General features: G+C 37.3%; 1 protein-coding gene across 8 annotated transcripts in view; it reads right to left on the bottom strand.

Annotated features, from left to right (window-relative positions):
- NEK11 (NIMA related kinase 11) overlaps nucleotides 1-24,731 on the bottom strand; it is an 89,340-nt gene that overhangs the window by 33,524 nt on the left and 31,085 nt on the right. For 6 of the 8 annotated variants that reach the window (XR_002436241.1, XM_021389354.1, XM_021389360.1 and 3 more), the window contains exons 6-12: nucleotides 24,352-24,478; nucleotides 16,862-17,011; nucleotides 16,703-16,781; nucleotides 16,111-16,196; nucleotides 10,766-10,885; nucleotides 8,633-8,726; nucleotides 7,658-7,781 (exon numbers count right to left, since the gene is read on the bottom strand). Coding sequence is in view for 7 of the 8 variants with exons in the window: in XM_021389354.1 (XP_021245029.1) it covers nucleotides 7,658-7,781; nucleotides 8,633-8,726; nucleotides 10,766-10,885; nucleotides 16,111-16,196; nucleotides 16,703-16,781; nucleotides 16,862-17,011; nucleotides 24,352-24,478 (780 nt within the window). In the remaining variant the exon portion in view is untranslated. The remainder of the gene's footprint in view (nucleotides 1-7,657; nucleotides 7,782-8,632; nucleotides 8,727-10,765; nucleotides 10,886-16,110; nucleotides 16,197-16,702; nucleotides 16,782-16,861; nucleotides 17,012-24,351; nucleotides 24,479-24,731) is intronic. The other 2 variants (XM_021389357.1, XM_021389358.1) reach the window with 2 other exon arrangements.

Raw genomic sequence — 24,731 nt, 5'->3', positions numbered from 1 at the left:
TACACTTTTAACACATTTTTTTCCCATAATTTTTTGAGTTCTGTTTTTTTTTTTCCTTCTGATTTTCTAGTGGTCAAACAAAATGGGAGTTCTGGCAGGCAGTGGGAATTACATGATGCCATGTTGCCTTTCAAGCACAGCTTAAATTTCATTTAAACTAAAAGTTTTCAAAATATTCAGAAATCCTTTTAGTGCTGACAGGTGAATGAAGAGAAAGAACGCTACAGCAATATAGTCAATAACAGGGAGCACTTAGTGAGTCCTGAAAGCCATTTCCTTTATGCTATTCTACGCAGAGCCTTCTAAACTACCATAAATGCAGGCATTCTAAAACGCCATAAAATTTCCTCGAATATCTCTAATTCTGCAGCTGCCTTCATGAAAGATGGGTTTAAATGGAGAGCAATAACCAAAGCAAGAAATCAGATCTCCAACGGCTTCTAGGCAACAATCACTTAGGCAATAAGAATAACACTTCAGTCAATTAAAAAAAATCAAAAAATTAGATAATTTTTAAATTGATTACTTTTTCTCTTTGTGGCTAAAACTTGTACATTTTGTTAAATCTTGATCGTGACAGAATAAATCAGATTTAATATTCCTTTAATTGAATCTGGGACAAAGTGTGCTTTTGATATGAAACCAAGCAGTGAAAACAAGAGACAGCTGCAAGTACTCCCAATGTGCCTATGCCCTCAAACTGCGTGAGAGTGGCAGAAATTCTGGTACCCCATGTGTAAAGGACAAGTGAAGGACTTGGTAGGTGCAAATGCCAGAACTAAATAGTCAAGTTTCTCTCAGCAAGCATCCCATAGTAAGATTTCAGCAAGTAGCAAACTGGGAATACACCTTATGATTTTGGAAATATTCCAGCTTATAACACAGACCTGTACTTTTACAGCTACTATGGCACTACCCTTGTGTGCTTACATACTCACTCATTTGCGGTTGCGGTCCTCACCTTCCTACAGAAGTAGCATCAATATAAATCAGTGCTCGAGAATACTCCTCAAGAATAAATACACACTTTGCTATAACTCCAATAAACATGTGTCAGATGTCTCAGATGAGTTTCTCCAATTATTTTTAATCTTGTTTTCCAGTTCCTACTTTGCATAGTTTAAACTGGAGAAGCAAAATTTAGCTTTCTGGCCCAGCTACTTCAACTGTGGTTCTGAGAAAATGTTATACAAGGCCTTGTCATCTTTCTTGACAGAGGTGATCCATGTCAGAAACTCATTCAAACATTAATGCTTAGCTCAGGAAAAGCTGTTTTTTTTCTTCAAACAAGAGATGCTGAGGACTTACTCATTTTGCACAAAGTAGAGTAACCACATGAAAGAGGAGACCAATGGTTTGGACCAATGCAGAAATCACTGCAACATTCTCTTCTTAATTGAGACAAGTCTTTCTGGTTACAAAGGATAATATAATGCAGAAAGGTGCTTAATGCTACTCACTATAAATGCTATTCCGTTCTCTTTAGACTTGCCTGAGTGAAAAACAAAACAAGACAGGACTTTCATAAGAGCCTTTGAGCTGTGTGATTGCCTGAGTGATGATACTTCAGAATTATCAGTTACCCAATCAGTATGCTTACATACTGTTTTATAGGCACTACAGAAGAAGTACATGTGCAGATATGCATAAGAATGCATAGAAAAATGAAACAATACTTTATTGTGAGTGAACATTTACTATTTGAGAGTCAGCAGAACTTTACTCATTTGAAATTCAAAGGAATATGCCCGTAACTTACAATTAGCAATGGAAATAGAGAAATAATGTATTCAATTACTGTAATGTACTTAGCTATTTTGGAATTGTAATGAAATCAGGGGTTTGCCAGATGTAATTTATTGCAACATATTAAGTTCAGGAATTGAACATAATGACAATCTCTGGAGTATAAAGAAATAAAAAGGAAGAGAATGCAAACCAGAAAGCTTGTGTAATATGTCCCTTTAACTTATGTCTTAAGCTTTTATATTCCTTTTCTGTACAGATAATTTAAATACAGCAAGTAGTTAGCTTAAGTTATTTTGCTCCTTTAACTTGGCCCCTTCCCACATGCAAACAAGTCTAGTACAAGCTGAGGAGTAGATTATGTAAAACTAGTAGTCTTACGAGGAGAGAATGAAAAGCATCCGAACGCAGGTGAAGCCCCAGCATATAATGTACTGGCAATGAAAAAATGCAAGATACAATGTTCTTTTAGCGGCTCGTAGGTCCAGAGTTGCTTTGCTGCATGGTCTTTTTCATTCTAGCCACATAAGTGCAGTGAGGACAAGTCCTCAGAAATTTTTATATATTTTCATATATAATTTATTGAATACTTAAAAATATATATCTTTTTCACTCTTGTTTACCATGTTTTACTAGCTGTGAAGCTGATATGAATATAAAGTGGCATGTTTTGCCACAAATGCCAATGTGTGGCTTTAAGTTTTCATGACTGCTAGGCTGTAGCTTGATGAATTTAATATTCCTTGTAGCACCTGTAAAAAGTAAGGGATTTTGGTAGCTTTCAACCCAGTATCTTTCAGCTGCAAAAATCTATTCAAATCAGAAGGATCTAAGATTATGGTAGGGAAATGGTCATTTTTTTCAAACCCATAGTAGTACTGAGTAATCTGGAAGCATTTTTAGATACAGTTTATGATTTTGCTGCCAGTTTCAAGGTAACTTCTACTGTAGAGATTGAATCAGAAACCTTGAACATTTAGCTATTACAGCTGTATAACAGGATTACACCTTGCTCTTCATGCATTATACTACTGCAAAAACTGAGCTTCTCTACCTAGAGCATTTTCCGCATAGCAAAGTAAGAACCTTTGGATATTCCACACTAATTTCCCATGGATAAGTACCTAAGTACATTTCTCTGGGTTCATTACAAATAAATACCCATAACTCGCCTTTCCTATTTATTAAGTACATCTGCAACCATAGAGCTAGTCAACAGGAATTGAGTTGCATAGAGAGTTGAGAGAAATTATGCTGTACAATCTGGCTTCATTAGGTAATAATGTAACCAATGCAAAAGAAATTGCACACAAATAATTAATGTGATGTAGAGACAGAGCTGCAATTTTCCACCCCAGCCCAGCATATGGTAGCCCACAGAGAAAAGCTGCAGTGATCTACCAGTACAGCAGTTATCCATGGAAAAAATGAGCCTCAGCATCAGAAGAACTCTGATGCCAGCCTTTTTACAAATAAAGAGAAAATATAATACTCCCGATTGTATGAGTAAAGACACAGAACTTCAGAAGATTATTATAGTAACTTAAGAAAGAAGAAATGTAAAGCTCATTTTAAAACGTTTATTATTGCAAGGAATATTATCTACCCACCTGCCACAACTCTTTGAAATCTGCAGTGTGCAAAAGAATAATTATCCACACTAGAAGAATCCTTTGCTCCAGCACACATGAAAAGTCTAGCACCAGGAGAGATCTGGACCTCTTAAGTCCCAGAACTTGAACATTTACAAAGATATTTCTTACTAACTGAGCATGCCTGCTTACTTATTCTGCTAGCAGTGCATGCTAAGAGGATGCCCTTTTCTTGTGTGATTATGTTCTCCTAACATACAGGCTGCTGTTTTATGAAAGACTTGATTTCCCTCAGCCAGCACTACAAGCACGCTGACAAAAAGGGTGGGAAGAGCAGAGAAGCAACCAAGAACAACACAGCACAGCTGTCCGGGGAGAAGTCTACTCCACTGGGGTCAGTATGAACACGGCTGCTTTCCAGGAGCTAAGCTGGTGAGCATCACCAATATCAGTACAAAGAAGGACCAGGGCATTATAACAACATACACTGGATGACCTTGAGAACGGGAATCATGGAAAAGGAACATTCAAAGAATGGAGTCTAACTGCAAGCATTAAAACCAAAATAATCTATTGCAAACCGTGAGATGACAGCTTGGAAGCTTCTTAAGGAAGGAAGGTTCAGGTATGCTGTGAGTGGGCAGTGCTAAAACAGATGAAAAACACGGAAGTATTTCATAGAAGTATTACACAGAAGAATATTACTGTTACCTATGAAAATACAAGGAGATCAGGAAAAGAGCAGAAAATAACTACTTAAGCTGCAAGGCAATAAGAAATGCATCTTGAAAATGCTGGCATGAAACAGACAGAAGTAAAACTACTGCAGAAATAAGAAAGTCCACAAGCACTGCAATACATTGGCCGAGGAACCACCTTCTACACAGAGAAGAGGGGGAAACTTTTCAGAGCATACAGAACAGGAAGAATTCTTGAGTAGAGGGGCAGTACAGGTATGTGTTGCTATCGTAGCCACAAGCTGAACTCAGAGGTCAAACTGAAGCTTGTGCTCTTGCCATGCAACAGAAGAAAATGTTGGGGAAGTGGTGCCACTGACAGCAGCGATTCCTCTGTAGCAGAGCACAGAGAGCTCCAAGGTAACAGCTCTGAAAATGTGTGTTCTTAATGCACAGCTTCCTCTCCTGGGTCACTGAAGCAAAAATAGCATAACTTGCTATTCACATCATTTTTCACTGTTGCCCACTCCCAAGTTAAAACTGGATCCCTTTCTTCTCAAGTTGAAGTAATGCACAGAAGATTTCTATCAGCAAAAGCCTGTATTTCTTTGATCCCACCTACCCAAGTTCTTCATTTTTGGCCGGAGTAAGACAGACTGTGGAACAGGTGCCCAGAACCCCAAAAGTAAGCAGGGAGACAGAAGGCAGCATGGCACTGTGCACTGGCTATTGCAAGCTGCACTGCCTTAGCAAGCAACACCTGAACAGTCATATTTAAAAATGGCCCTCTGAATCAGTTCCACAAGATTCAGCAGGTTTCTCAGACTCCATGAAAAAAGACTAAATTTGCAATATACAGCTGGGTGGTGCAATAGGGAACATGCTATTGAAGAAAGAATTTTGACGTTTAAAAATAGCACTTTATACTGCCCACTGCATCTCTCTGTAAGTACTTTAAGAATCAAATTATTTCCTTAAGTTTCTGAAGAAGTTGTACAACCTGTGAACAGTCTGAATGGGGCTGTTCTGTAATAGACTGAGTTATTCTCAACATCAAAAGCACAGGGTCTGCTTAGATGTCTTTCATACCCCAAAAAGGAAAACCCTCTTGATGACTAACAGATTGATCAACTATTTGTGATTTCATACAACTCTTTTAAATGTCTGTCAAGTGCACAGAGGTGCTAATTAGAATGCAAAATGTTCAAAAAATCATTGCTGATCACATAAAACAAACACGGAGAGAAGCTTAAACTTCCCAAGGAACTCTTCAGCAGTTGAATGTTTTTGACTTTCCTGAAGCTTGTCCACCACAAAGTCCAAAAATCCAAATTGTCATCTTGATTTTCATTTATTTAACTACACTGCCTTGGTTTTCCCAGCTTTCAAAAACTGTATTTACTACTGCTATAACTAGATAAAGATGCCATGGTTTCTAAATCTCCTTTCTAAAACTAAACATTGAGCTCTGTATTTGACAACTTACCCAACCACACACAACTATTTTTCATAATGTTTCAGATAATTTTCAGTGAAAACACTGTGTAGGGTGTTTTATTATCTGTGTTTCTTTCTAACCCATTAGGAGCCTTGTCTTTCAATCCTCCAACCCCTTCCTTTCTCCCTTCTCCCTTCTCCCTTCTCCCTTCTCCCTTCTCCCTTCTCCCTTCCCTCCCCTTCTCATTCCTTTCCCTTCCACTTCCCTTCTCTCTTCTCTTCAAGTTGCAAATTTTTCAAGGACTTCATGATATGAGCCAAAGATAGCTTGAACTTTCCTCCCTACCTCTTGGGACTGGGTACTCTCCTTAGCTGTTCCCCACCAGCTTTTCCCATTTCTGAGAGGATTTTTAGGAGTTGCTTAAAGGCTGCTGCTGCTGAACTTCCTTGGTATCCACGAACAGACTCCTTCCCCTGCCATTTTGCCCATTCCTCATCTGCTATTTGTTACTAGTTCTAACTAAGGAGACGGTTAGTCTGCCATTCTTCTAACTTCTTCTGCTAACCTGGTATAGGTTACCGAATTTATTGGATGTCAGACAACTCTACAAAAGCATTTTATACCCTTCCAGTTTTACTGTTTTTCTACTGTATACCACATTGATTGAGAACCAAATTCTACTGAAAATCAATAGCTGGAATTGTTTCTACATTTTCAGGTACAAAGACTCCACTAATAACTTAATTAATAGCATGTAGAACATGCATGGCTGCACTGAAATGTTTAATGAAAAGAAGAGAATGAATACTGAATAGAGTAAGTAACAGCTTTGACATCAGCTTCAGGAATAACAAGGTATTCACAAAGCAAAAAAGAGAAACTATGTAATTTGTATTGCTTATCCATGAGTCCTTTTTCTCATGAACCCACCACCGCTTCAGAGAATGTGATAAAAGCAGCATCATTAAACAGACATTCATCTTTGTACAGCTTCAGACTGACCAAACTTTTGCATCATAGATATAAAGGCTTCTAATTTCCATCATTATAGTTGAACAACTTAATGACCTCTAAAGACAGAAACATCAGTTTCTTTCCTTTCTTGCACATTGTTGTTCTGTTTCTATTTAGGTCTCTTTGTATGCTTCCCCCTGTACATCTCCCTCCCACTCACATTTACTGCTTTCTCTCAGTTTCCTACTTATGAGCTGCTCCACCCCCCACTCCAGGATGCATTTCTAGCAGCTGGGTTCTCTCCTACACAGATCACCCCTCCTTGCATTGTGAAATAGCAAGCCAACTGTGTGGACGTAAATGAGGCTACGTTGTAAGAAAAAAGCCATTTGCTATTAAAAAAACCACCTCCACCACAAACAAACTGATTTTGACGCCTTTAATGACATATCCCTTCACAGATGCACATAACACAAAAAGGCAGAGCTATGAAAGTAGTTGCTATATTTTGAAGTATATTAATACATGCTAACAAAATTCTAATCTGATTAGAAATCTTCCATCATAATAGTTAAATGTTGTAGAGTAATGACACTATACCAGTACATAATAGAAACAAATCTTTAACATGATCTCTGAAAAATATTTTTCTCATTAAGTACATTTCCGCAGCCTAACCCTTTTTCAGAAGTTTGGCTATTTGCTCTTTTATCTACAGTTAAGTGCAAAATAGTACATAACAATCTCTAGACAGTGGCTAAATATCCAAGGACAGAACAGGTAAGCACTTTTTAAAGGGTTTCTGTCTGCATCCCTCACTGCTATGGGTAATGCAGATGGTATCGAAGTGTACCAAAAGTGAAAATGCTCTCTATTCTTACACTCATTTTTGCACTGGAGAGGTATTTTAGGAAATGCTTTTCTAATACAAGTCATTTTATATATGCAAAGGTTAAAGCTATTTCCTTCAAATTCTGCATCTCTTTTGGAGAAGGTTTGTTCACTTTCTTTGCCATTCAAGTCACTCCAACTCTGAGAACTGAGACTTCCTGACACATAACCCTGCTGCACATCTAGTCTACACACATCCACCTAGAATATTTTCCTTTTCTCTTTGTAAATTTTTCATCAAATTTACAAATCTGGCTCCTTTTCACACTGCAGTTTCTTCACATAGATTTAAGTACAAGGGACAAAATAAAATCTTTGTTATAGGAAGTTTCAATTCACATTAGATTTTTAAATCTTACCATGGTCCGTAAATCGACTCAATCTCTCATTTCCATTTGGCTCATCACATCCTACGGACATGGAGTCACATGTAATGACCCGCTGAGAATCAGTGAGGGGTTCTGAAATCTGATCATTGGATTCCTTAGTCAAACAAAGCAGCATGGAGAAACAGGGACAGTTAGAGCTTTCAATAGGACCACAATACAATGGCTGCCCTGATTCACAAAACTGCTGGGACTCATTTAGCAAATATTAGGAAAAAAAGTTCCTAACTCTTCTGTAATTGACCAGCAGTGACTCAACCACAAGCTATGGCAGATTTAACATGATTTTTATTTCTCCAAAGACAATGAGAAATAGAAACTAGAGTGCATGCTGAATAAAAGGTTGAAAACAAAGTACTAAACCAAACATCGTTATATCTGTGGTGCTTCCACTATTTCCAAACTGTTCTCCACATTATAAAACATAGTGCTAGTATTGAACAGGACTATTTTCTGTTATAGATATTTTAAAAGCAAAGGAGATTTTACACTGGGAGTCACTTCAAGACTTTATTGTTACTAGAGAATTCAGTTGAAATGTTGATATTTCTAAATAGTCAAATGAAAATAAACTGTAGCCATCCCTAATTAGAGTGTTTAAGAGATTATAATTCTAAATTTCTCTTCAAGTCAGATGTATTTTGAACTCTGATATCAAACAGAATATCATGAAGTACATTTCAGAGAGAAGATACAGATCCAGAAGTGTCTTAGTAAAAGAAAAATGTGCAACAACTAGAGAGTTTGTTGAACTATGTCTAAATAACTGAATGCACTGTCACTCATCACAGGTCCACAGGGTTCAGACAGGAGGTCCAGACTTTGATGCACATCCAAACAATTAATCTTGGAATAGGACAGTGTTAATGCTAAAGAAAGTGTGTGGCAAACAGAAAAGAGGTATATACTGGAAGTCCATAAGTACAGCCTCCAGTAGCCTCTACTTACATGTAGGACATTGACGTTCAGTTTCTGAAAATTACGGGACCTGAATTCTTGCATTCTTTTGATATTCTCTTGATATTTTTCTTCTGCCAGCTGTCTGTAAATACAGAATACTTGTGATTAGGATGTGATATTAGGGATTGCACTTTGGCATCTTCTAACAATAGCTGTGGAAAAGCATATTCCATTATCAGAGTGCTATGGTACCAAACGCTCACAGCATCTACTCAAAGTGAGGTTAGTTTTACATGAACAGATCAGTGGCCTTATTTCCATACAGTTATTGTATTTATCTTTCACAGCCTGCATAATATTACTGGGAAATAGAAAATGGTTAGTCCCAGTAGCTTTTGTCTCTTCCAAAGATCTTAAACATGCCAGACTTCATTCCACCGTGTAGTCCAGGGACCTTTCAGGTCAAGACAGGCACACAATACTTGTGTGCTGTGAACACCTCACCCAGGGCAGAGTTGTTAATTGTATGTCTCCTATACGGGACTTCTTACACCAGGTGCTACATTAAGTAAATCCTCCAGTTTCCATTACTAAAACCCCTTCCCATCTATGAGTAGACTTGAACTACTGAATGTAGATCTCTAGTGTGAGAAGGTACTATGTACGACGTAGTCAGCAGGCAACAACAGAGCTGAATATAGATCAATTTTAAAGATTTATAACTGAGAATAAGATTTGCAAATTAATACGCTGCCTCTATATCACAAAGTAAATATATATACTTTTGCTGCTTTTGGGGGACAAAAACACATGAAAATAGAGAATGCTAAAATGCAAGAAAGCAAAGAAAACATCCTGCAATTAGTATTATTTCCTTACTTCCAACCATTTAAAAAAATGAAAGAGACAGACTTCCTACTCATAAATTTCATATAAGAATGAGCCTACCATACTGCTGAAAACACCATGCAGAAGAGGCGTTAAATTCTATATGATTGGTTCATTTCAAGGAGCTTTGTTAAAATGAGAATAAATTTACTTGCTAGTACAAGTCTCAAATGTAATGTTTGGTGTCAGACAGACATAAACGCTGATCAGATGTATTTTCCAAAAGGAAATGAAGCCCTTTAATTTTTATGTGTCACTTTTGAGTACAGATGCCATGGGTTTGCACAAATAACACTAGGATGCAATTTTACAGAGCATTTTCCCTCAACTACAATTACTATTCATTTGCAGGCATATGCAACAGCTGCAAAGTTCCTGAGGCCATAAATTCAGGCTTCACATACCCTTGCAATATCTCTTCATAGTTAGACATCATCGCCTTACTGAACTGTTAGTGTGCTTTGGCATGGCAGGGTGAAGATGCTGATTCTCGTGATTAAAAATAATTATTCCTCTATTACTATCTATAAATAACAGAATAAACATTTTTTAATGTACACTGCACTTTGCAAAATGCTTTTAAAGAAAACATTGGAAATGAATATGGAGCTTTTCTGATTTTCATTCACATCACATGAAACATTGAACATTTTTAATAGGGAAAAAACTCAAGTGTGTCATCAAAACAGTATCTTCTTTCTATTTAAAAATGGGATCCATGCATACAAACATAGCCTTCAAGCTGTTTCTCACATGCCACTCACAAATGATACTTCAAATCCTCAATTTTATTAGGTTTTTATTACTTAATAAAAAGCTATAAATTGTAAAGCCCTTACAACGTGTTGATTTCCCCGCTATTTGATCACTTGGCAAGACTATTTTCTCCGAGCTATTAAATTCTATTGGCATATCTCTTAGGACAAAACAATTGACAAAAGCAGTATTGCAACTGAATATCTGACTCCTCAAAATGTGCAATCCTCAAAATGACAAGTCATTAACAAAATCCCCTACTGTAATGAATCTGAATATCTCTCATATACTTATCTAACCAGAAATACTGTGCTCAAAATATCAATTTGGGCTAATGTTCTGAATTCTTCTCTACATAAACAATTACCTTAATTTAACTCATACAAAATCCCCATTCACTGTAGCTAAAGACTGTTTCTATTTTTTTAATTTTTTGATTTTTTATTCTTACCTTGACTGTTCTAACTCCCTAGTCAGACCACTGAAAGAAGAAAACTGTATGGTTAGGGCACAATGCCAATGTTAGGCACAACTTACTTCAGCTTCTTGGCTTTCTCATCTGCAGCATTTAACTTCCTCAGCCTCATTCGTTCCCGTGGTGTCATTTTCTGTACTTCAGACAGTTCCTGTAGAGTTTGCAAATGAACTTTCCTCTGCCTGAAATTAAATGCATGCAAGCTTATCTTCATATAGAAATGTACATATCGGTATTTGGATTTGATACTGAAACATACTGACATTTCAAATGGAATAATTAAAAAGTCACAGGTACTATAACGGACTAAACAGACCTTAGTCTGGAAAGTAAATGCCTCTTTTAAATTGAAATATTTAAACTTGGATTTAGATTTGTGAAGAAGATGAACCATTTCAGGCATTTCAGGTGAAAACAGAAAAAGGTAAACTCAGCTCCTTAAAATAATAAATGTTGAAGCACAGTGAAATATTTACCCTGCCAGGATTCATTATTGAGCATATTACAAATCCAATGGCAGTTCTTAAATGAGAACCACAGAAAAAAAGAAATACCATGCATACATTTTGCATTGACTGTTGAAAGTTGGCTGCAATGAAAGAGAGTATTAATGTGTCTATAATGAAAGTCATAATTATCATGTTGTCCTTTTGAATTCCTGGTCCTAATCGATAACAACAATTTGCTTGTAAAATGGTCTCCATGGACCATCTTTGAAAGCTGAGCATGAATTATTGACGTTTGTATCTCAGCTGTATTTATCAACACAGAAGAGCAATAGTAGTTGTAAGTCAGAAAAAATAACACCTATCTCAGATTTTACCTCACATTGTAGAGAAATTGCAAAACTTGAACCATAGCTTTCAATGCCATGGCATTCATCTTTCACACACACCAACATTTTTGCATTCTTTGTATTCTTTGTATTCAAGTATTCATTTCAAATGGTTATCGCAGCTGTTACGAGATAAATTCACTTATCATTTAAGAGTCCAGTTTTGTAAGCACATAAATTGCAACACTATCATTTTGAAATCAGAATTTTAAAAACTGAGAAGCTTTCATTATGCTTTTCAATTATTGACTATAGAGGGAAATAGTGAAAAGATATGAAAATTACTGTGAAATACAAAAGACTAAGGACAAAGACAAAAAGACTTTAATTATTAATGAGAATGAAACTAACTGCAACTATGAACAATGGAGACATATTTCTTGTCCCTTTAAAAAAAAAAAAACCAAAAAAAACCCTCCAATTTAAATTGTAAGAATCTCTTGGGAAAAAAGTCATTTTTCATCCAAAAGTCGAAACTGAACCCGTACAGCTTTTTCTTACTTAAATATTTACAATTTATGACTTGCACGGAACTGGAACAAACTAAGCCACTGGAGCTTTTACTATAAGAAATTAAACTCAAATAAAAATGACAATAAATAATTCTGATGAGAAAAAAAGAATCAGAAATATAAAGTAGTATTGACTGGGGAGGATTGACTGGGGAGGACACCACAGCAAGCAGCTCCTTGTACACACACAAAGACTACAGCAGATGTGGGAAACTCACTACATTTAAACTATTCCTCTTATTTTCTTTTTTTTGTTTTTTGAATGTCACCATTTTTCAGGTATTTTTATTTCATTTTACCTGCCTCAATGGATCTGTGATTGAAAAAGATATTTGGCATTTTGTTTACCATTGCCAATACAGGCAGCTAACTTTCTCATAAATGCAATAAATTTCATAATAAGATTATAATTTTGTACACATTCTAAACATTTAACCAAAGAGAATCAGACTACAGCAAATTTGACGATAATTTATACTTAAGCTTTTCCTAGGACTTTTGATTTCAAATTGATGCTCTGAACTTGAAAAGTTCAAGGTAAATTTTGATGCTCTAACAAAGATAATTGTTATCCACAGCTGCACAGTTTTTTAGGACTTTGGTGTTAGACTCAGAAGAAACTTTAAATTGCTTTTCACAGAAGTATAAGAAGATAATGCTTACAGTTAGAACTTGCTCTTCATCTTAAACTCTTGAGAATTACTTTTGAACAAGAATAGTTAGAGACTCTGGGATACTGCTTCCGCGTCCTTCCTGAGTGCTACCTCAGTTAATATGTCTTCTAGAAGCATAGTGATAGTTGAAGTCTAGGTATGTACTTTGCAGGTTAAAAAACTGCTTCCCAAAAGCTATAAAATTCTGATGCATACAGATAATTTGAAATCCTATACAGATTATAAGTGAAAAAAAAAACCCACAAAACAAGGGCATGGATTAAAAGTTTTTTGAAGATTCTCACAGTATATATTTTAATAGGTATTTAACACTCAATATAATCTATACAGAATTGGCATAACATTTGGGCAAGATTTCAGTTCCTCAAAACTAGTTAAGGTATATCTCTGAGGAACACCTCTGCAGCTAACTATATTTCATTTGAATAGACAGGAATGCATTCATTAAGTCAATGCAAATACAGCAGCAATAGACAAAAGATACGTTTAATATTTTCTGAGTATATCAGAGTGTGTGATTCTTGGTTTCCAGCATACTTTGAAAGGGTCATTTCTAGCAGAATCAATAATAGTGGTATAGTAAGAAGGCCAAAAGCTAGATAATATGGCATCATTTGTTACTGCCTTTCACACTTATGTTTGCAGAGTTCAACCATGTGTTTATACTGAAGTGGAAACCAAACCAGGGAACTCCAGTCTGATAAAAAGACAGAGACTCATCTGACAACAAGAGAGAACAGGGACGGAAAGGACAACGTGGAAACTCAAACCACAATTACTAGTGATGAGAGCTTTACAGATAGTTATATTTCAAGCACTCACACTTGGTAACAAAAGCGTACAGAAGACCCTGCTGAATCCCAATGTCTTTATTCCATGTCTTCTCATCACTAATATTAAACAATTTTTTGTTTGCAAAGTTGAAGCTGGTCACTCCTTCTGAAGAAACACTTGCAAGAAGTAGAGTTGGTAGCGTCTGCAAAGTGACCACAGCTGAAAAACTGAAGGCCCACACTGAAAAGGGGTCACAAAAAGAACAGAGGAAGAAGGTAAATTGCCTCAAAGGTGTTGTTAGTTCTGAATCAGTGCATGGGCTTTTTAATTGCTGCTTCCTATTTGTTCAAAAGACATTTCAGATAACTATTGGAAGTCTTGACAGTTATTTAGAGGAAACAGGAAATAGAGATGATTGCTACATCTCCTTAGGATCACAAAATCCCAATTTGGAATGTACTAGGGTTGCTCTGAAAGTAATGCCTCCTATTTTATGATGTTGGCCCACGATATCAGAGGTGGATGGTGGTGGTATGATTGTAAAGTTGAACTTTCCCACCAATATTCTACTACATTTTGTTGTCACGTGACAGATGGCAGCAGAGGGACAGTCTGACAAAATGGTGTCTGACATGGAGTGCATATGAAGCAAAGGTGTGGAACTGTGTGGAAAATAGTGCCCCCACTGACATTCATCTACGCTTGCTGAAGGTTTATAGAGACCAACCAGTGGATGTGAACACAGTGAGGTGGTGGGCTGTGCATTTCAGCAGTGGTGACAGTGATATGAAAGACAAGCCACGTTCCAGATGGGCATGCACAGCTGTCACACTGCAAAATGAAGAGCATCTCGATCAGCTCATCTGCGCAAACTGGCTAATGGTGGTGACTATGTTGAAAAATAGCATTCTGTAGCTAAGAATTTGCACTATCAAATAGTGCTATTGTGCTCTCTGTATCTGTTGTAGTTTCCCTGGAAATAAATAGGAGACATTATTTGCAGAGCAATCTATGTACTATCTCATAACAGAGCAAAATCACAGCTCCTCTCAAGTACTGGAAGGCTGCAAGGAGGTGTCTCTTCTCTTCTCCAAGCTAAATAAGGCCAGCTCCCTCAACCTTTCTTCATGGGAAAGGTGCTCCAGCCCTCTGATCTTCTTTCTGGCCTTCCTCTGGACCTGCTCCAACAGCTCCACGTAATTCTTGTGCTGGGGGCCCCAGATCTGGACAAAGTACTCTAGATGGGGCCTCACAAGGGCAGAGCAGAGAGAGAGAATCACCTCCCTTGCCCTGCTGGCCACCCCTCTTTCAATGCAGCCCAGAATACTGTTGCATCCCTTCCTCCTATGGCACCACTCAGCTTGGTGTCATTAGCAAACTTGCTGCAGGTACGCTGTCATGGTTTTGTGATTTTTGGTTATTGGTATTCCACATCATAACATCATGTAGTGGATGTACCTGGTTCTCAGAAGAGAAGGACGACTACAGTCCCCACGGTACTTTTCTCCTCTGTTACCATTTTCCAGCCGGAGGGAAAAGATAAAAGCTCGCAGTATAAAAACTTCCAGATCACGAGACCTCGTCCCTTTTTTCTGCCGTCTCTCGTCTTGGCAGCACCTCGCTCTCCAGCCGTCTTATCGTCAGTAGCAGAGTAAGGCCTACCTTGATTTTGGGACATTCTCTCTCTCTGTATTGGATTTATCAGCTTAAATTGTAATTATATTGTATCATAGTGTGTTGTTTTGCATTCCGATATTTTATTTAGTAAATTAGTTTGTTTCTCCTCAGATTGTTGCCGCTGTTCTTTGCTCTCAGGGCCATCTCCTTACCCTTTTCCCCTTTTCCCTTTTCCCAGGGTGTGGGCCCATGTACGGTACATAGAGACACTGACCACAACCCTCTAGCTACAACCATCCAGTCAATTATTTATCCACTGAACAGTCCACCCTTCAAATCCATATTTCTCCAACTTAGAGATACGGATGTGGTGCGAGCCCATGTCAAAGGCCTTGCACAAGTCCAAGAAGATGACATCATTTGGCCTCCCTTCATCCAACGATGTCATCACTCCATTGTAGAAGGCCACCAGATTGATCAGGCATGATCTGCCCTTGGTGAAGTTGTGCTCTCTGTTTTGGATCACCTCCTCATCTTGCATGTGCCTTAACATCTCTTCCAGGAGAATGTGTTCTATGATATTCCCAGACACAGATGTGAGGCTCACTAGTCTGTAGTTCCCTGGGTCTTCCTTTCTCCTTTTCTTAAAAATGACTGTGATATAACTAAAATGATGAGCTAAGCCTTCAAAATATACAGAAAATTTAATTACATACCAACTGGTAATAAATCAGTTTGTGCATATACTACACATGCATGCAATACATACAATTTTCAGTTACAGGACAAAAATATTTGGTCATTAGAACCACTTTTTGCCCTAACTCTTAATTATGAAACTCATTAATGTGATTGTCCTGTTCTTCTGAGGAATGGCAAAATCCCTTTCAAAGCAAAGCGTTATGAAATTAACACAAACAAATGTTTAGAACAGGATAGTATTTGGGAATACTAATTTTTATAGAGCTGCCCAGAAAATATTTAAAAATACTTACACAGCATCAAAAATGGGAGCAGCTTCTTTCTGCCAGTTAAGCCCCTTGTCTTTCACAGTCACACATGTGAAATTGTACTGTATATTCTGTAAAGAAATAAAATAGAATTGATACCAGTGCCTGAGGCCAAAGTGATCCAGACTCCAATCTATCACCCAAAACAGTCCTAATGCAAAAAAATGATTAAGTGGTTTCCTTCCTTACCTCCTTAGAAAATAATGTATTGCATACGCTGAAATAGGGACCAAAAAAGCAAGATGCACTGTCTTTCATTAAAACTGCGACTAACCAGAACAGTTTAAAGATTACATGTCCCCAGGCCCTAAGAATCTGCACTTTTGTTATGCATAAGTGCCCATTCTCCTTATTGTTCATGAGATTTTAAAGGGGGGGAACATTTAGCATGTCAAGTGAGAAGGGCTTAATTTCCCACTGCCTCCCTGTCTCAGTCACATTGTAATTTAGCTCAGAAAGTCTCTTGATTAATGTTCCCACAGGCTGCTTTCTAAATTTTTTTTTCTCTACATATTTTCTCTATCTTCATTCTACTTTTGCAAAACACATATAGCTACCACTTTATCTTCTTACATACCTTTAGTTGTTCATCAATATAAGGGATTTTTAGGATCTCTCCTGCTGCTGGTCTCAGCGAAGGATTCTTATTTAACATGCTGAAACATTAAAAAACAGTAGTGATAATTCAGTCATTTTCCGAATTTACTTAAGAAGCAGCTAAACGAGAACAACATACCTGCTCAGCACAGCATTCAGATTGCTTGGATATCTGTCAGGAAGGGAAGGTGTATCACCTTCTACAATTTTTAGCATAACAGACAAAAAATTGTGTCCAGAAAATGCATGGTTCATGCAGCACATCTCATATAAAATGCACCCCAGAGACCTCGAAGAATAAAATAAAAGGAATAGCATAGATGTTATTTTTACAAGTAGCATGCATAGTGACATTACAATAAGAAATGTCCTATTCTCCTCACTATTATGTTATTGTTTTCATCTGAAAAGATCACTATTCATCATTCAGATCACAAACAGGTATTGTTGTAGGAGAGATCATCATTCCATTTGCATAAATGCATGAAAAAACCCTACAATCTGTATATAAATTCTTATACACATATACGTACATATATACATATATTCACATACACAAATATACACACACATATAAATGTATTTAAACACTAATTTGGCCAAAAATGATTTGGGCACAGAGAATTATCAAATTTTAGATGATTGCATTATATTGAAATGTCTAAAACCAAAGTTCCTCAAAATTTTATTTGGAGAAGAAGAAAACTGAATATGCATGGCTGGAGACCTAGTGGAGAACCAGCGTCAGTTTTAAATCTTTAAAACCCATAAGGATTGATGACAAACATCAAATGCCCATTAAATGGGCCTCTGGTCTACCATCACCTTCATCTCCAACAGCAGAGCAACATTATTCTTTACATAACATTTGCTTGTGGTATTTATCATTTACAGAAGCAGTATGAAAATAAAGCATACTGATGATACGTGGAAGAATGCATAGGTGAATGGCATTGGTGAAAAGGGTATAAACATCTTTGAAGCAAATAATAAATACAATTTAAATTGTTCATTTTGGTTAAAGACGAGAAATGAGGTCAGCCCATCTGGCAACAAAAGAAAAAGAGTAAATAATAGTAAAGCTGAAATCCAGGCTCCACGTGCAATAAACTAAGGACAAGGGGAGAGGAAGGCTGTCTCATTGGTGCTTTTCAAAGCTGTATCTGAAAACAATTAGAACATTTTTGCTAATAACTGCATAACTATAGAGATACCTAAATAACTGTATGGTGTCTTAAATATTTACTTGTCGATCAGCTTTCATATCTCCAAAATTAGTACATGGTAACACGCAGAGAAGATCTATATTTGTGATGTATGTTTAAACTATAAAACAAGATAATCACTACCTGAGAAAATACTTCACAACAGAAGTGTGCACAAGGCATCTGAAAGCATCAAACAAAAATGGAAACCAACTGGAGGAAAAAAGAAGAAAGGAAAATCCCAGCGTGATAGACTGTACTAAAATGTTTTTTGCAGGATCAATCTGTTTTGGAGGCTGTTTAATTCTGCCAGCCAAAGAGTGCTTAATGAGACATTAGGAGAACAGGATTTGCCACATCAGGGAAGCCCATTTATTCAGCTAGATGAGCCCTCTGACCACACCTGAGGCTTTGGAGAAAGATGAAAAATAACACCCAAGGCATCCTGGTAATGCCAGTGCAGCAAACAGGCTACTCAGGGAAAACCCCATCTGTCTCATCAAAGAAAAAAAAAAGGGGGGGGGGGGGGGAAGAAAATAAAAAGAAAAGGAAAGGGTTTTTACTGCAAGATGCAACTATTTGGAATGCAATAAATACCTCCTAGGCTGAGAAATGTCCTGGATCCTGGAGAAAGGCAACTTTTTCCCAGGACAACTGCTGACCTGTAGTTACTCAGGGGAACAATCAAACTTTTGCCTCCAGACCACATTTCTCAGAGCAGTTGTTTCAAAAGCCCCAGCCAAAGCATGTTGTAATGAGCACATTCAGCAAGAGAAAATTGCTTCCCAATTTGCCAATGACCCAGACACATAATTTAATTACTTTTATAACCTTAGCTCATTTAACTGCCATTGTTATGAAATTCTAAAATGGTGATTAAACTATCCAGCCAGAGCATTTGGTTTGATAGCTTCCTATGTTCCTGAATACATTCAAAAAATGTGCTAAACAGCACTTACTTCGAGAAAAACTGATGTATGGTCATTTCACCTTGAAGCCATTTATGCTCAGTTACAGCACAAGTAGGAGCATTTGAACAGGTTTCAGTATATTATCTACAACATTGACTGACACTAATTTCTCCTTGGGAGAAACCACTCAGGTTTTTGGAGCTACTTGTTTACACCAACATTATTGTAATTTTAATACATACTAATAATTTATCGAAATTTCTGAAATACTTTATACTCCTTTAAAGGCTGTAAGATGCACATTATCTTTTTAATGAAACAGTAAAAACCAGATAAACTAAATGCATACGCCTTTGTGGCTTGCTGACTCCAGGGTCTTTGAGGAATATATACATGTACATATGTAGGTTGTTCCAAAAGTAATGTCTCCTATTTATTTCCTTGGAAACAAATAAAAAGAGTACAACACCACTATTTGATTGAGCAAATTCTCAGCTACAGAACACTATTTTTCTGCATGGTCACCACCATTAGCTTTGTGTTTTTGCCAGCGATTAACAAAAGCCTGCTTGCTGCATCCGTAAAAACATTCTCCAGTGGAGGTGACTCGTCACTGTCACCACTGCTAAAATGTACCACTGTGCTCACATCCACCGTTTAGTCTCCATAAATGTTCAGCAAACATTAATGAATGCCAATGGCTGCAATTTTTCCGCATGGAGAAATTCAATTACACATCTTTGCTTCATACAGACTTCCATGTCAGATGCCATTTTGTCGGACTGCCCCTCTGCTGCCATCTGTTGCATGGCAACAAAATAGAATAGTGGTGAGAAGGTTCAGCCTCTACTGCCGTACCACTAACATCCATCTGTGCTGTCATGTGCCAACATGATAAAATAGGAGGCATTACTTTTGGAGCAGGCCTTGTATGTACCATCATGACATTCTCATGCACTGCTTTTCAGGTCTTCATGGCACGGCTTCTCCCTCTACAGTTGAGCAGCAGCTATCATTAATCTTCATGACAATTTCTGGGGGTTATTTGTTGGTGTCTTTTAACAGAGACAAGTAGATCTGGGACACAGTCTTTTAAAACCAACTGGAAAGAATAGCAGCACACTAATTCTCACAGTAATTAAATTCTGTGAAGTCTTTCTGTGAGAATGGATCCAGGTTGTCTGTGCATCCAAAATCTCACTTGATTTTTAAGTAACTCTACACACTCGATGGATATTTCCACTGAACTATCCCAAAGGAGTCTCCTGTCTGTCATCTTAGAGAGAGATGAAGGCTGAGCACACAGCAGCTTTTGAAAAAAGAAAAAATTCACATACAGCTTACAGCATTGCTATATATATATTTATCAGGGTTATATTGTACATTCCAGTGTGCTGACTAAGCATCTCCCCAACACATTTTTATAAGCTATCTCCAAACCCACAGCCACTAACACCTGGGAAATTCTGAAAGCCTGAGAAGTCTCCCAAAATCACAACTACTTTGTGTACACTGTGTGTTAGGTACCTAACTCCTTTTACAGCATTAGTACTTTATCCAGTCCACAAAGAACATTTTATATTAACTGCCATAAAATAGATAGAGCTAGCAGCAAATCCTTTATATTATTTTAATAAATAAGCTTCTTTCAAATGTAAAAATCCCATTCCAAAGTGTTTCTCACTACAAGAACGATTCAAATAACAACTTTAAATGATATGGAGACTTGTTATCTAGATTGCATATTTTAGAAATAAGTTTGGATACGGCCAAACCTTTATATTTGGGTGAGCAGCCCTCTTGTGCCACTGGAATTATATCCAGAGAGAGAGGCCACAAGCATTAAAAGGATTACCAGGTTTGGGTCACTATAACAAGAACATTATAGTACTCTTTTCATTATAGGAAAGGTTCTTCCTCTATCTCCCTCATTTATGGGATGGGAAGGGCTTGGTGACTTCTGGTACGTGTATATAGTAGCAATTACAAAAAGGTTTTCAGTTGGCCCAGACATTTAATAGTCTTATAAGCATCTAGCATTTCTACAGTACAAAGCAATGAAGATAAAAATGAAAGAATATTTCATTCCTTCTGAATGTTTTATTCGTTCTTATCATACAACACATAATTGCACCAAAACGAGGCATTAAATGTCTTCAGTTACAGACGTTTGAGTTCAGCTCACTGAGTGATGATGACTCCTTTTATTATTGAACTGAAATAGCTCTCATTTAAAACAATGTAGGTACATACTGGTTTGTTGCTATCTGTACGTGGGTTGCTGAAAGCAATTAGAATCAAATGCTACATCTAAATATTTAAGAATCCAGAATAATCTGCACTCCTCCAATTCTGAAATCAAATATTTGTTTCAAAATTAATATCAGTCAGATTATTGCACCTGCATAATCAGCTAAAGGGGTCTTTTTTCAGTTGTTTGGGGATAGATGGAGGAATATGGGGGGAAAAAGATAATTTAGACACCTCTATTAATTGAAATAGCAATTTTATTTGTGCTTTGCTTTAAGACACATAGTTCGGAAAATCTGGGACAAAATGGTAACATTGCGCCTGTAAAGACAAATCAGGATGAAATTTTCTCTCATAAGTCACATAATGGTAATTTCTTTCTGTCTTAAGTTCCATAAAACAAAATACAAAGCATACCAAGAAAAAAAATATATGTAATGAGAGTAAAGCTTAAATTCACAATTCATGCAGCTTTTAAGATGTTTTTGTTGTGCATTTATCTCAGAATTAAGAGCAGAGATCACTTCAGAGAAGTTTTGCTGATTCATAACAGTGAGGATCTGGCCCACCTTTTCAAAATATGGTATCTGCTCCAGCACTAGCTTTCATATGAAAGCTCTAGGTTTCATACAAAATCACATTTTAAAAAATCAATCAGTTAAATGTTACTCAAAAGACCAATGTATGTATGAATTCGACTGTTATTTTTGGAAATTATCTACTTAAATTTGGCACTAAAAAAAATAATCCATTTAAAGGAAAAGACAAACTGGGGCAGAAGCATAGGCAAGCAAGCACAATTAAAATGAAAGTCCCAAGATCTGTGACATACGGAGCTCCATTTATCCAAACTCCACAGAAAAAACATCTGTCAAAATCTGACAGTACTTGACAGCTGAGTACAACGGACTCAAATGTGACATTAATTTTCCTCTGGAAGACAAAAAGGAAGCTATTTATACCTCTCTTGTAAAGAATTTGCTATGTTTCTAAGTGACAAATGCATTTGTTTTTCTACTAAATTATTTCTGCTATCATTTCTGCCTCTGAGAAAATTTATAATACGTAGCATGCACAAATCCTTTGCAAAGTTCATGGGTGGAGTTTGCCATATACACTCATAGCACTGAAAAGAATACAGTCTGCATACACTTTATCTACTCAGAAACAAAATAAGATAGCCATGGCACTGGAAGGCAGTCTAAATTTGCACTGGAGGATCTATACAAGTATACCCTTGGCAGACTACAAGCCAGTACAGGTTACAGAGTCTGATTTAAGCAGCCTTAAACTCTTTGGGTTGGAAAAACCTGTGAGCACAATACAGTGCTAACCACTAGTGGCATGTTAACTTTATTGGGTATCTGAACACAGAGACAGTTTCAGGTGAGATGGGAGAGTAATGCTCAGTCTGCAGTATGAAAGAAGCAGGACCTACACTGGCTGCAAGCTGTTGTGCCAAGGGAACCTCATGTTCTCTGGAATAAAAGAGATCTCAGGGGAATCTACAACAGCCCATTTTAGCTTTAGAGCCATTTGTAGGAGCTATCATTGACCTTCTTGGAAAGTCTGGGCTTTCAAGGTTGCATGAAGACATTGGAAAGTACAAAGGTCTCTCTGATGTTTAGAAAACCTTATATTTCAGAGATGAAAAGCTAGTGCCTGCTAGAGATCAAGACAGGTCTTAAGAGAGAACATCATCTCAGGTACTCATAAAAGACTTGGACAACTTCTTCACAAGTCTCTGAATATCCAGCATGAGGATTTAATGTCCCCTTGAGTCAGGGCAGAAGCTGGGCTGATCAGCCACACACAGGCTCTCCAGCCAAGGATGTCCGATATCTCCCCAAGGCTCACTTTGCACAAGGCCAGCAGCTGCAGAAGACATTCTGGCAGCCATTCCTTCCAGCATGACTGTACTCATGGACTGAGTTGGGTCTTGAGCTGGCAGCAATGAGTGCTGCACTCCCAAGTGCCCCAGCTTACCTCCTGCAGAGTCATTAAATGGCAACAAGTAATGTCTCTGCTCCTCCTGCTACAGGGTTCAGACAGTAAATAGAATTACTCATGTCAAAGCCCTTTACCTTGTTCTGGTAAGGCTTTCAGAGCCCTAACTGAATACTCCTGAATGCTGCCTCAAAGCTGAGCTCTGAAGCCTAGATGCTAAGTCTTCCCTTAGGTTTGTGAAGTTCATATATGGAGTTCACCTTTTTTAGGGCTTCTTACATGTCACTGGATTAAAATTGTGCGAAATGGGAGCAGACTGTTCTGCAGCTCATCTGATCTTTTAGTACTTTCCTCCTCTCTCGTGGATGGATGTCACAGAATGGGCCTTAGAATATAGTGTAGTTTGAAAGACACAAGACCAACCTCATCAAATATGAGCTCAGCTAAAAAAATAAATAACCAGATAAAGAATAACAGTTCTTTTTAACATTTCTACATTTCCTCTGCTGAAGACAGAATAGAAAAAAAAATATTGTCCCTCAAGCTGCAAGTCATTTCAGCCATTTTATCCATATCCTGGGCTTTCCATTCTGTACAAGGAATGAACATTTTGTGCCATATAAATGCCTTATGTATAGATATTGCTATTATAAGCAATGATGACAATATAGATATAATTAGGCATGGTGACATAAAACTGGGATCAAATGAACTCAAAGGCAAAATTCCTAACAATTTTAATATGGCTGAGACTTTCTAGTCTTTGTAAGGAAAGAAGCTAAGAATGATAGCAGTATGGTGTGCTCCCTAAGGTAGAAACTTGCTATCACTTTTTGAAGAAAACCAATTTATTTAATGAGTTGAAGTTACTGACTGAAGGAAAATGAGCTGTCACATTAAAAAAAGCCCCTAAAAACCAAAGAGCCCAAAACAATTGCAGAACTTGACTTCTCTTGTGTCAAGCAATAAAAAATAAGCTTTCATGAGCTTTATCAAAAGTATTTATATCTCATTACTAGAGAGACTTCTCAGTAGGAAGAGGCATTCAAATTTCCCAATCCTTGTACTAACCTGATAACAAAAAGCTGCAGAGAGACTCAGCTAATTTCAGTTAATAGGTCATGATATGATAAAAGCTTTTGCGGGGAGGGGAGGGGAGGGGAGGGGAGGGGAGGAGCGGAGCGGAGCGGAGCGGAGCGGAGCGGAGCTGCTGAAGACAGTTAAATGCTGACCTTGGCAATAGATGACATTTTACCTTTTAAGACATTTCCTTTTCACTGAATGTATATGAATGAAATAGCGTGCTGACTACTCACCAAATATCAGATTTTGTGTTATATCCTTGGTGTTTCAGTGCCTCTGGACTCATGTAGTATGGCGTCCCAGTAAATGTTGTTGCCAGATCACATGAACCCATCAAAAGACAAGAAACTCCAAAGTCCCCTAAAAGTAACAACAGAAAAATCCACCCCCAAACAATTAAGCACAATAAGATTAAAATTCATACAAAGAACTGAGAGATTACCACAGATTTCATAAACATCTCTGTTCACTTTTCATTTTTTATATTAAGAGCCATACCCTCAGCTTGTATGAACTGACAAAACTTCAGAGCTCACAATGCAAAAACAGAGTATGATGGAGAGCTAACAATATTGGTACTGAGATAGAGATCTACTTAAATTCCTGATTATCA

The sequence above is a fragment of the Numida meleagris genome, chromosome 2 (genome assembly GCF_002078875.1).
Source record: "Numida meleagris isolate 19003 breed g44 Domestic line chromosome 2, NumMel1.0, whole genome shotgun sequence".
NCBI classification, from domain to species: Eukaryota; Metazoa; Chordata; class Aves; order Galliformes; family Numididae; genus Numida; species Numida meleagris.
This window is presented reverse-complemented; position numbering and strand designations above follow the sequence as displayed.